This window comes from Carlito syrichta, unplaced genomic scaffold, assembly GCF_000164805.1.
Source record: "Carlito syrichta isolate Samal-C Ts95f unplaced genomic scaffold, Tarsius_syrichta-2.0.1 Scaffold115681, whole genome shotgun sequence".
In the NCBI taxonomy this organism is placed as follows: domain Eukaryota; kingdom Metazoa; phylum Chordata; class Mammalia; order Primates; family Tarsiidae; genus Carlito; species Carlito syrichta.
The window spans coordinates 392,157-404,130 of record NW_007059777.1 but is presented as its reverse complement, the minus strand read 5'-3'; the positions used below and the strand labels follow the sequence as shown (position 1 = coordinate 404,130).

The 11,974-nt window shown below is 51.1% G+C and overlaps 1 protein-coding gene across 4 annotated transcripts in view; it reads left to right on the top strand.

Annotated features, from left to right (window-relative positions):
- Positions 1-218: 218 nt before the first annotated feature.
- Positions 219-11,974, top strand: part of HTR3A (5-hydroxytryptamine receptor 3A) — a 16,466-nt gene continuing 4,710 nt past the window's right edge. For 2 of the 4 annotated variants that reach the window (XM_008073334.1, XM_008073319.1), the window contains exons 1-5: positions 438-521; positions 3,486-3,629; positions 5,005-5,049; positions 7,927-8,036; positions 9,801-9,970. In XM_008073334.1, coding sequence (XP_008071525.1) covers positions 438-521; positions 3,486-3,629; positions 5,005-5,049; positions 7,927-8,036; positions 9,801-9,970 — 553 coding nt within the window. Of the gene's footprint in view, positions 522-3,462; positions 3,630-5,004; positions 5,050-7,926; positions 8,037-9,800; positions 9,971-11,974 lie in introns of all 4 variants that reach the window. The other 2 variants (XM_008073327.1, XM_008073315.1) reach the window with 2 other exon arrangements.

The window sequence follows — 11,974 nt, the reverse complement described above, 5'->3', positions numbered from 1 at the left end:
GTGAAACATACTTGCCAAGGGACACAGAGAAAGCAGCAACCTGGGGCATCTCCCAGGAGACAGGCTGCACCCTTGCTCCACGGGCTCCTGCATGGGTTCCTGGGGAGGAACCATCCCCAGGTTCCTCCTCGGGGAAACATGGCCAAGCCACCTGGCTGGATAGCTGAAGGAGTGAGCTCCGACTGTGTGACATCAGCCAGGGTGGCCCCCCTTCTCAACTGTTCCCTCCCCTTCCCTCCCTTCCGAAACCTGATCCAGCTGAGGGACTGATTGCTGGAAAACTTGGCGGCTCCCCAACCCCGGGTGGCTGGGGAATCCGAGGCTGCAACCTCAGAAGGTGCCAGGGAGGCAAGCTGGCTGGGGCAGGAGGCTGGCAAAGGGCTGACAGGCTGGCCCTTGTTGGGACACACCCTGAGCGGCCACTCGGAGGCCCTCCCATGCGTGTGAAGCTCGCCATGCTTCCGTGGGTCCTGCTTGTCCTGCTCCTCCCCACATTCCTGGCGCAGGGAGAAGGTAAGAGGGCTTTGGGAACCAGTTGGCCACCTGTGGCGGTAGGACGGGGATGGCTCAGTCCTCAGGGGCTGGAGGGAAGCAGGGTGGGCTGTAGGAAGGTCAACCATCTCACCACGTATGAGCATAAGGGCATTCTGAGACTTTGTGGTTGAGTTAGAGACTTGGAAGGTGATCCCTGGGGCAGGGCAGGAGTGGGGCTCACAGAGGGGGGACAGAAGAGTAGCCCAGCATCTCAGATATACATAGCAGGGGCCAGGAGAGGGGCTCTTCTCCTCTTTACCCTGCCCTAAACTTATTGAATAGCTGCTCCAAGGGAGCTTTGAGTTCCTTGGTCCATCCCTTGCTGTTATAAATGGGAATGTTGTGGTCCAGAAAGGGAGAGTAAGCCACTCTAGGCCACACAGCTTGTTAGCAGCAGAGTGCGGGGCTCACCACAGCCTCAAGCTCCTGGGCTCAAGCAATCCTTGCACTTCAGCCTCCCAGGTAGCTGGGACTACAGGTGCCTGCCACCATGCCTGGTTTATTTTTTTTTATTTTTGTAGAGACAAGATCTTGCTATGTTGTTGAGGCTGGTCTCAAACTCTTGGGCTTAAGCAATCCTCTCACCTCGGCCTCCCAAAGTGTTGGGATGACAGGCGTGAGTCACAATGTCCAGCTGGGATCCGGATGTGGATCTCAGATTTTCCACTTGCAGGGCACGGAGCTTACTTCTGTGAGCCTTTGACCCTGTAAATAGCCACTCTGGTAGACTGTCCTAAAATGAAAATGAAGAGAATGTTCACTGAAGTTATTCCAAAGGAGACACTAAAAAAATAGTCTCTTGGTTTCCCTTTCTCTCTGCTCTTCTCTGTCCTTCCGAAAGAAGCCGGAAGTTTATCAGGGATGAGGGGTGAGAGACAGGAGGGAGAATCTGCAGGACTAATGTGCTGTACAGATTGCACAAAAGATGACAGGTGTGGCCAGAGGCAGTGGCTCATGCCTGTCATCCCAGCACTTTGGGAGGCCAAGGCAGGAGGATTGCTTGAGCCCAGGTGTTTGAGACCAGCCAGGGCAACATAGCAAGACCTTGTCCTTACAAAAAGTCAGAAAATTAGCTGGGTGTGGTGGTGTACCTCTGTGGCCTCAGGTCCTGGTTCAGGTGAGGCAGAAGAATCACCTGAGTCCAGAAGGTCCAGGCTTTAGTGAGCCGTGATCGTGCCACTGCACTCCAATCTGGGCGACAAATGTGTCAAAAAATGATGACACATGAGGCAACCTGGTTTAGTGAAAACCAGACCCGTTGCCGCCTGATCTGTGGAAGACCCTGGTCTATCCTGCCAGTCTCGCCTCCTCTCTGCCACCTGTACCCTGGTCCTCTAGGTTGAACACTGTTCCTCACTCTATGCATTTGCACCTCTATTTTCTCACCACCCACCAGGAAGTGCCCCTACTGTTTCCAGAGGGAAGACTGAGATGCACATGAAATCCCCACAGGACAGGAGGAGGGCCTTAGGAGTCGGGCCTTCTAGTCCTATTTAGCCCCCGTAGGACCCTGCCCTGGGAGCAATTTGGCTTCTCCTCATTCCCACCATTCCTCACCCCACCCCTCTTCCTGAGCCCCACAAGTTAGCCCATACAGCGACCCTAGGAAGTAGACCTGGCCGGCCCTCCCCACACAGATTGCGTGTGCGTGCGTGAGGGAGGGGATGCCCTTGGGTGGCGCTGACAGAAGAGAGAGGGAATGTCTGTTTTCACTGAATGTCCACGCTTTCTTCTTTCTTTGCCAGTTTCAGGCTGTGGTCAAGGAGGGAACAATAATCTGTGCAGATGCTGAGATCTGACCTTGGCTGAGAAAAGCCCAGATTCTGACCACTGGGCTTAGAAATCGTGTGCTTGGTGGGGCGGGGAGGGGGGTTGTTACACTTTTTTCACATCCTTCTCACCTCTTAGTACCACACACTGACGGCCAGCTTTCCTTTTGCTCCTCAGGGTCCCTTCCCCAGAACCCCCAGGTGCACCCACTCCACCTTTCTCAGCCCTCAGCCAACTTCACCCATCATCTGTCTTGGGTCACCTACAAGCCAGGCCCCTGCCCTCGTGTAAATGAGTATGTAGGCCACTTTGAGACACGCCATTTGGCTTTTGGTAAAAATCTCTGCAGACAAAATGCTCTAGTGATGGGAATTTCAGCCTGTGGGGGTATCTGGGAATTTTGTGAGGCAAGGATGGTGGGGACACATTCCTTTTATTTATCTTTATTTATTTTTTGAGTCAGGGTCTCATTCATTCTGTTGCCCAGGCTGAGTGATTTTGTAGAGGCACAATCATAACTCACTGCAGCTTTCTTTCTTTCTTTCTTCTTTTGATTTGGAGTCTCACTCTGTTGCCCATGCTGGAGTGCGGTGGTACGCTCACCACCACCACAGCCTCGACCTGCTGGGCTCCGGTGATCCTTCTGTCTCAATCTTCCAAGTAGCTGGAACTACAGGTGCTGCGCCACCATGCCTGGCTAATTTTTTTTATTTAGTGTAGAGATGAGGTCTCACCCAGTTGCCCAGGCTGGTCTCAAACCCTTGGGCTCAGGAAATCCTCTTGCCTCGGCTTCCCAAAGTGCTGGGATTGCAGGCTTGAACCACCACCTCCGGCCTCACCGCAGCTTTCAACTTCTAGGTTTAGGTGATCCTCCTGCATCAGCCTCCCAAGTAGCTGGGGCTACAGGCACATGCCACCAAGCCTGGCTAATTTTTTCATTTTTAAATTTTTTTTGTAGAGATGAGATCTCGCTATGTTGTCCAAGCTGCTCTTGAATTCCTGGACTCTTCTGCCTCCACTTCCCAAAGTGCAGGGCTTACAAGTGTGAGCCACTGGACCCGGCTGACACATTCTTTTTAACTGTTTACAAACCAGGGCAGAAGAACCAGGGAAAGACTCAGGGCACTAGAGTCCACTTTGAACCGTTCTCCTTCCCAGCCAGGCGGAGGGGGGGCCTCCAGGGCCGAAACACCACCAGGCCCGCGCTGCTGAGGCTGTCAGATTACCTCCTGGCCAACTACAAGAAGAGTGTGAGGCCCGTGCGGGACTGGAGGAAGCCAACCACCGTATCCATTGATGTCATTGTCTACGCCATCCTCAACGTGGTGAGCGCTCAGTTCAGAGGTGGTCCTTTTGGGAGTGGGAGAGGGCCATGTGAGACCAAGTCTCCCCCAGGCAGCAGCAGCTTCCAGAACCCATAGTGCCTATGGTCTGGTACCACAGCTGAGGACAAATTACAGCACCATCCGCTACCCAAACCAAGCACCTAGGGTCACCCGTGTAGCTGCCTCTCTCACACCCCTACCACCAGCAGATTGCTTCCTGCGTGTGTCTCTCCATTCATTACATCGTGACAACCATCTATGTCAGCTGTCCTATGTATCTTGGCACTCTCCCTGGTGTATGGCGGGTGTCACTAAGTGGTTGGTGAAGAATCAACCAACAGATCAATGAGTCAATTCCTTCATCAATTACCACAGTAGCGTGGGGGTGTACTGCTCAGAAGAGGAGGTCAGGAATTGTGCAGAAATAAACAACAAGGCAATTGAAGAGATGCAGTGGCTCGTGCTGGGCTCAGGGGGCGGGATCTGCCTTCACAGTCTCTTCTACAGAAAACACACCCCCACCTCTATATGGGATGAAGTCATTGCATTTTGAACCTTTCTGGAAAGACACACAACAAACTAGTTACTGTGGTGCTTTGAGAAGGGGACCTGGGACTTGGACGGAGAAAAGGGAGACATGGATTTTTCACTCTGGTTTTGAACCTCTTGATTTCGTACCAGGGCAGGTTGTGTGTGTGTATCATAATATATATTTTGGTAATATATTATATAGAGTATATATTATATAGAGATATAACACAGTAGAAGATAATAGAAAGTATACAGTGTATAGATATGTAATATATATAAATATGTATTTGAAGTTGAAATAGAAACCACCAGTATTTCTTTCTTTCTTTTTTCTTTCTTTTTTTTTTTGAGTTGGAGTCTCACTCTGTCACCCAGGTTGGAGGGCAGTGGCACGCCTCTCGGCCACCGCAGCCTCAACCTGCTGGGCTCCAGTGATCCTTCCGCTTCAGCCTTCCAAGTAGCCGGAACTACAGGCGTGTTCTCATGCCCAGCTAAGTTTTTGATTTATTGTAGAAATGAGGTCTCGCCAAGTTGTCCAGGCTGGTCTCGAACCTGTGGGCTCAGACAATCCACTCGCCTCGGTCTCCCAAAGTGCTGGGATGACAGGCTGAGCCACCGAGCCCGGCCCAGTATTTCTTTCTAAGCATACCTGTAAAAGTCCAACTTTTCCTGGCAGCCAGAGAGCTCCGGCTTATTCACTCTCCTGTCACCTTCAGCCCTCTTCCTCACTCTCACTTCCCAAGGGAATAGGAGCACAATGAAGCAGCTGCTTTTGGGGAGGGATGTGTGCAGGATGGCTGTTCAGCCAGCAGAACCACCTGTCTGAGCTCCCTTTTTTCCCCAGGATGAGAAGAACCAGGTGCTGACCACTTACATCTGGTACCGGCAGGTGAGCAGACCAGACCCTCCCCTCCCCCACTTCCTGGGATGAGGACTTACCCTCCCTGGAAGGAGTCAGGAGTCTCTGTGGCCTTGGTGGGGGAAGGTGAGGGGAGATGTTCAGAGGCACCCTCAATGAGAGAGCTAGGAGTCTGGAATCTTCTCATCTCAGGACCGGAAATGGGAGGAAGCTTAAAGGTAGGTGGGAAGGCATCCTCCAATCCCTCTCTGGCTTCTAAAGTTCTTCACAGCATCCCAAGCCAGTGCTTGTCCAAGCCCTATTGAAAGAACACCTCCAATGCCTGGGAACTCACGAGGCAGCCACTTCACTCTCAGACAGCTCTGGTTGCTAGACAGTTCTTCCTGATATTAAGCCAAATTGGACAACAACCAAATGGGTTGATTGAAACAGGATGGTCCATTCCATCCACTTAGTCTTCACATCCTCAGCCATCTCCCCACTTTCCCAGCTTCTGAAGGGCATGGGTCAGGCTCTGATGCGTGGATGCCAATCAAGCCTTGGCAGGAGTTCTGGCCTCAAGCTGGTACAGGAGAGGAGGCCAACAGCAGAGGCTGCTGCCCACAGGGTTCTGTTCTGGCAGCCCCTGAGGTTGTAGGGAAGAAGTCAGAGGAAACTAGGCCAGGCATGATGGCTCACATCTGTAATCCCAGCATTTTAGGAGACTGAGGCAGGAGGATTGCTGAGCCCAGGAGTTTGAGACCAGTCTCGGCAACACAGTGAGACTTTGTTTCTACAAAAAATCAAAATATTAGCTGGGTGTGGTGGTGTGTGCCTGTTGTCCAGCTACTCAGAAGGCGGAGGTGGAAGGATCCCCTGAGCCCAGGAGATCGAGGCTACGATGAGCCTTGATGGTGCCATTGCACTCCAGCCTGGGCAACACAGTGAGACTCTGGCTCAAAAAAAAAAAAAAAGAAGAGGCCGGGTGTGGCACCTCAAACCTATAATCCCAGCACTTTGAGAGGCCGAGGTGAGAGAATTACCTGAGCCCAGAGGTTCCAGATCAGCCTGGGCAACTTAGTGAGACCTCATCTCTGCAATTAAAAAAAAAAATTTAGCCGGGCATGATGGTGGCCACCTGTAGTTCCAGCTACTTGGAAGGCCGAGGCAGAAGGATCACCTGAGCCCAGCAGGTCAAGGCTGCAGTAGCTATGAATGTACCACTGCACTCCAGCCTGGGTTATAGAGTGAGACTCCAACTCAAAAAAAAAAAAGAGAGGAGACTAAAGTGGCTGAAGAGATGAGGACAGGAGGACGATGAGGACAGCTTATGGGGTGAAGCCTGGGAGGCTCTGGAGAACACCCCTGGCACATGTGGGTCTCTGTTAAATGCCTCCCAATGACTCCTGGGCACACTCCCCACAAGGAGTCGGGTGAAGGAAGAAGCCAGAATGCTGATGCCTGAGACACTGGCCCATTTCCGCCTCACAGAGGGCTCCCTTAAGACAGAGCTGACCCAGGGAAAGGGCCCAAACAAGAATAGGAGCTCTTCTCCCTGGGACATTCAGCCGAGGTCTCACCTCTGGAGCGCCAAGGTCACTTGCCCACCCCAGCTGTGTGCGGCCAGTGGTGAGGGAATGTCAGTCGACTACACATCAGCGGTTGTGCTAAGGCACTGGAATTAGAGACACAAGCTAGACTTAGGCCCTGTCCACATTGAGCTCACAGACTAGGGAAAGCAACAGACATGGGAACGGACCGTTGAAATGCAACAGGACAGCTGCCCCAGTGCTGCAAGGACAAGATGCCACCTGTGAGAGTCCAGAGGAGGCAGGGATCATCCAGCCTGGGGTGTGGGAGTCACAGAAGCTGTCCTGGAGAAGGGAGCAGACAGACGCCTTGGCTGCATCTGGAAGGATGAGGAGAACTAACCTTGGTGAAGAAGCCGGGGATTGCAGCATGGGAGAGGGAGCAGTGTAGACAGAGATTTGGCGGGTTGAGCAGTGTTTCATTTCACATGGCTGGAGTGTAGACTTCACAGAGAGGCAGGACTGAGATAGGAAGCCAGATTATATAGGCCTTTGCTGGCTGCAAGGTTTAACTTTACCTTAAGAGCCATTGGGTGCCATTGAAAAAGTTTAAGCAAAAAAGTGACATGATCACATGTACATTTTAATTTTAATTATTTTTTTTTTGAGTTGGCGTCTCACTCTGTCACTCAGGCTTGAGTGCGGTAGCGCAATCATGGCCCACCACAGCCTCAAACTCCTGGGTTCAAACGATCCTCTCGCTTCAATCTCCCGAGTACCTGGGACTACAGGCGCACCTCACCACATCCAGCTAATCTTTTTATTTTTTTGTAGAGACGAGGTCTTGCTATGTTGCCCAGGCTGGTCTTAAACTCCCGGGCTCAAGTAATTCTCCTGCCTCGGCCTCCCAAAGTGCTGGGATTGCAGGCATGAACACTGCACTCGGCCTAACTTTATCTTAAGGGCAATGGGATGCCGTTGAGGAATTTTTAGCAAGGAAATGATATGATTAAATTTACATTTTAGACTGGTCCTTCTGGCATGAGATTGGAGAATACACTGATAAACACTTAACAATAACTGTTTCTGCCCTGTGAGGTGAGTGTTATTATCTGCATTTACATATGTTAGACCAGACCCAAGAAGTATTTGTCTGTGATGCCTCTGTCAGTGAAGACAAGACTCAGCAGTGGAGGTGACTCAGTGCCCTTCCTGGGCAGGGCTGCGTCTGTCTGTGTTGCAGGGAAGTGAGGGACTCTCAGTTACTGCTGAAGAATTTGGGTGCCACCAACACCCAGTCTTTCCCAGGAAGTACCCAGGCACTGAGGGGGATGCCTGCCTGACCTGTGACCCTCACGGGTGAGGAGGCTACCTGTGACTGTCCCTGCTCCTTTCCTAGTACTGGACCGATGAGTTTCTCCAGTGGAGCCCTGAGGACTTTGACAACATCACCAAACTGTCCATCCCCACGGACAGCATCTGGGTCCCAGACATTCTCATCAATGAGTTGTGAGTACTGTGGCCAGATGCCAGCTGGCTGACTTGGGGGCTGGAGAAGCCGGGGTGAGTGGTGGAGTAGGGTGGGGGAGCTGGGAGACAAGATGGTGGCTATTGCATTTGGAACGTCCCACTCAGACTAGCAGACTGTAAGTAAAGGTAGCTTGAGCACAAAATTACCCCTTAGCATTTTTTTCTTTTGTATTTTTAAAGTCCTCTTTTTTATGTGTCTGATGTGACACTCTGTACTTCTTAGTCCAAAGGCCCGGGTCATGGAGAAAGAAGCCAGTGAACTAATGCACACTGAGTTGAAATAGCCTTATGGGGATGCCGACACTTTTAAAGGGGACCGTACAATTTCTTCAATTTCTTTCAGAAATTGAGCACTGAAGGTGGCCACCACTCCTGGTCACAGGGGAAATTTGGAGCTAGTGGACACACACACACACTCAGACCTCACAAGTCACATGTGCCTAACAGGCCACAGATTGCTCCTTCAATACAAAAATGGGTCCCCCCAGCCAAACACCGACCCATCCGGCCCTGGCCAACATACCTTCTCCCCAGCCTCCAGGCTCACCCAGGGCCCACACACTGGGCTTCTGAGCTCAAGGGCAGGGAAGAGGACTGGGGGAGATGGGTGGAAAATGGACAGCGACAAGTGGTGCCAACTGCCCTCCACCTTATGTTCACTGCGTTGCCCAACTCCGGGGGATGCCACTGACATTTCCCAAGGGAAGCAGCTGGCTCTGCAAAGCTCAGCCTGCAGGAGTTCTGGAGTTTCTGGCTGGATCTCTAGATTGAGCAGTGAAGTAGCCTCAGTACTGACTTCTCACCCCTAATTCCACAGAAAACTGGAGGCTCAGCCCACTCCTTGCCACAGTGCTCAGCATTCACTTGGGGGGGGGCTACAGGTCAGAGGTCAGCCAAAAGAGTGAGATGAGGTCTTGTGAGACTTTTCTGGCTTCCTTCAGTTCTTACCCGTGATTTCTCTAGATCCTGTCCCTTCAGAGATGATGATTCTCATTTTAAAGAATTTTTTTTTTGAGTTGGAGTCTCACTCTTGTCACCCAGGCTAGAGAGCGGTGGCATGCTCATGGCCACTGCAGTCCTGACCTGCCTCAGCCTTCCTTCTGCCTCAGCCTTCCAAGTAACCAGAACTACAGGCGCACACCACCACACCCAGCTAATTTTTTTTTTTGTGATTAATTGTAGAGACGAGGTCTCACCAAGTTGCCCAGGCTGGTCTTGAACCTCTGGGCTCAGGTAATCCTTTCTCCTCGGCCTCCCAAAGTGCTGGGATTATAGGTTGAGCCACCGCACCCAGCCATTTTAAAGGATCCTAAGCATGGGAAGCAGAGAGAAGCCAGAGTCAGGATGGAACACAAGGTTCTGCTCCCCCACCAAACCTGCCCATCGCCACAGGGCTGTTGACCCTGAGAGCTAAGCTCTGCCCAGCCTAGGGAGTATGGGAAAGTTCACACTGTGAGGGCAGCCGGGCAGGCTCTTTACCACCCATGGCTGTTAGGTCCTTGGGTTTTCTTCCCTGCCTTTTGTGGCCAGGTAGCCAGGGCAATCAAGGAGAAATGTCTTGGAAAGTGACCTTGACAATGGCAGGGCAGGAAGCCTAAGATACGAAGGTTGGGGAAACTGAGAACAGACAGAGCTATCCAGGTTGTCCTGCTGTCAACCCTACTGGCTTGCTTGGAGATCTTCAGACTTCCAGGGCTTGACCTGTCTTTTGAGCCTCCAAACTGACCCCTCTTTCCTGGCCAGCGTGGATGTGGGAAAATCTCCAGATATCCCGTATGTGTATGTCCGGCATCATGGCGAGGTCCAGAACTACAAGCCCCTCCAGGTGGTGACCGCCTGTAGCCTTGACATCTATAACTTCCCCTTCGACGTGCAGAACTGCTCACTGACCTTCACCAGCTGGCTGCATACCAGTGAGTGTGTGGGCTGTGGGGTGTGGGTGGAGGTGGTGGACCCGGGGACACCTGAGCGAGAACACTCCCAAGGACGCCTTCCCTCCTCTTATCCAGGATGTTTCCCATCCTCCAAACGGGGTAAATATTGCTGCCTTTGCTGTCCCTTTCAGTTGTAGGATTTAATGAGACCTTGTGAACTGATTACACGATGCTCAGTAAGGGGCAATTCTTTTCCGGTATCTCACACAGGATCTAAATATTTCTCAGATCCACCCACTTCTCACCTCCATCCAAGCCACCCTCATCCCCTGCCCAGGTTTCCGCATTAGCCTTCTGTCTGGTCTCCCCCATTCATCCTTGTCTCTCTCCCCTTCCTGATGTCACAGCAGCCGGTGACATCTCAGCAAAAGGCAAATCTGACTGTGTTACTTAAAACCCTCAACGGCTTCCCAGCAGTCCTGGGACACAGTCCAAACCCTTGAGCGGCCCTGCCGTGCCACTCCAGCCTCCTCTGGTGCACACTCTCCTGGGTCTCACTCCTGCCCAGCTGCCTTCTTTTCTAGTCCCAAAGCCACTTGTTTGTTCTGTTTATCACTTGCTGTTTCCTCTCCTAGGATCCCTAGCCGCCCCCGCCCCCCCCTCCTGTCCCAGTCCTGCCCTCCAACCGCACCCAGTCTAACCAGTCCCTCTTCTCTCCCTTCTGATCACAGCATAAGTGTCAGTTCCTTGGTTTCCCATCTCGTTCCCCAGCCTAGGCTGTCCCTGTGCCCAATTTTATACCACCCTCTTCTTCTCCTCACCTTTACCACCTTTGGAAGTACCTGTTCAATGTCCTCTCTCTTAGAAATAAACTTAGGGCAGGGACCTGAATTATTGCCCACTATTAGATTCCTAACACAGTGCCTGGCACAAACAAAGGCGCATGGCACATTTTACCAACGGATGGATGGCAGGTGCTCACTTAAGGACTAATGAGGTACACAACACCTTGCTGTGAGAAGGGATCCCCCATCTCTGTTCTGGGTTGTTTTTTATTTTTTTTTTTGAGGTGGAGTCTCATTCCGTTGCACAGACTGGAGTGATCATGATGATCATGGCTCATGGTAGCCTCAACCTCCCAGGCTCAGGTGATCCTTCCACCTCAGCATCCCAAGTAGCTAGGATTTACAGGCATGTACCACCACACTTGGCTACTTAAAAATTTTTTTTTTGTAGAGACGAGGTTTTGCTATGTTGTCCAAGCTGGTCTTGAACTTGACTCAAGCCATCTGCCCACCTTAACTTCTCAAAGTGCTGGGATTACAGGCATGAGGTACCACACCTGGCTCTATTCTTACATTCAACTTAAATTTTGACCACATAGAATGTTCTTGACCCAAAACAGAATGGCAGAAAAGCCTAAAGTCTCCTTTGATCTCGACTCTAAATCTCGAACTCTTCACCTGCAACTCCCTACAACAAGAGTTGGCGACTTTGATCAGTATAAACTTCATAAAGTATGTTCTTCCAGATTCTTCTCTACACATTGGCATCCACACATGCATGTGTATATATGTACACACACACACACACACACACACACACACACACACACACACACACACACGCATCTATGGAAAATACATGGACATTGTTTTATGAGTTTCTGTTTGACATGACTGTATCATATGTATATACTATTATATATGGCTACTTGATCCTTTTTATTCAACAACAAGTCTTGGATGTTTTCCATATTGCCCATGCATATTTAAATCTTCCTCATAAGTTTTCGTTGCTTTTGTTAAGCATTATCCCGATTGATGGACATTCAGATCTTTTCCAATATTTTGCTGCAATGGATACTCCTGTTCACCCTAGGCATATTTCTCTAGTGTTGATACTGAGAAGTGAAACTGCTTTTCTGGAAGTGAGGATTTTGTTCATTTTCCTGTGTCCCTTTGAAAGGCAGTTCCACCAAGGCTAAGGCGAAGAATGATGACTTTTGTTCCTTCCTTCCTCCCCTCCCCCCTCCCTTTCCCT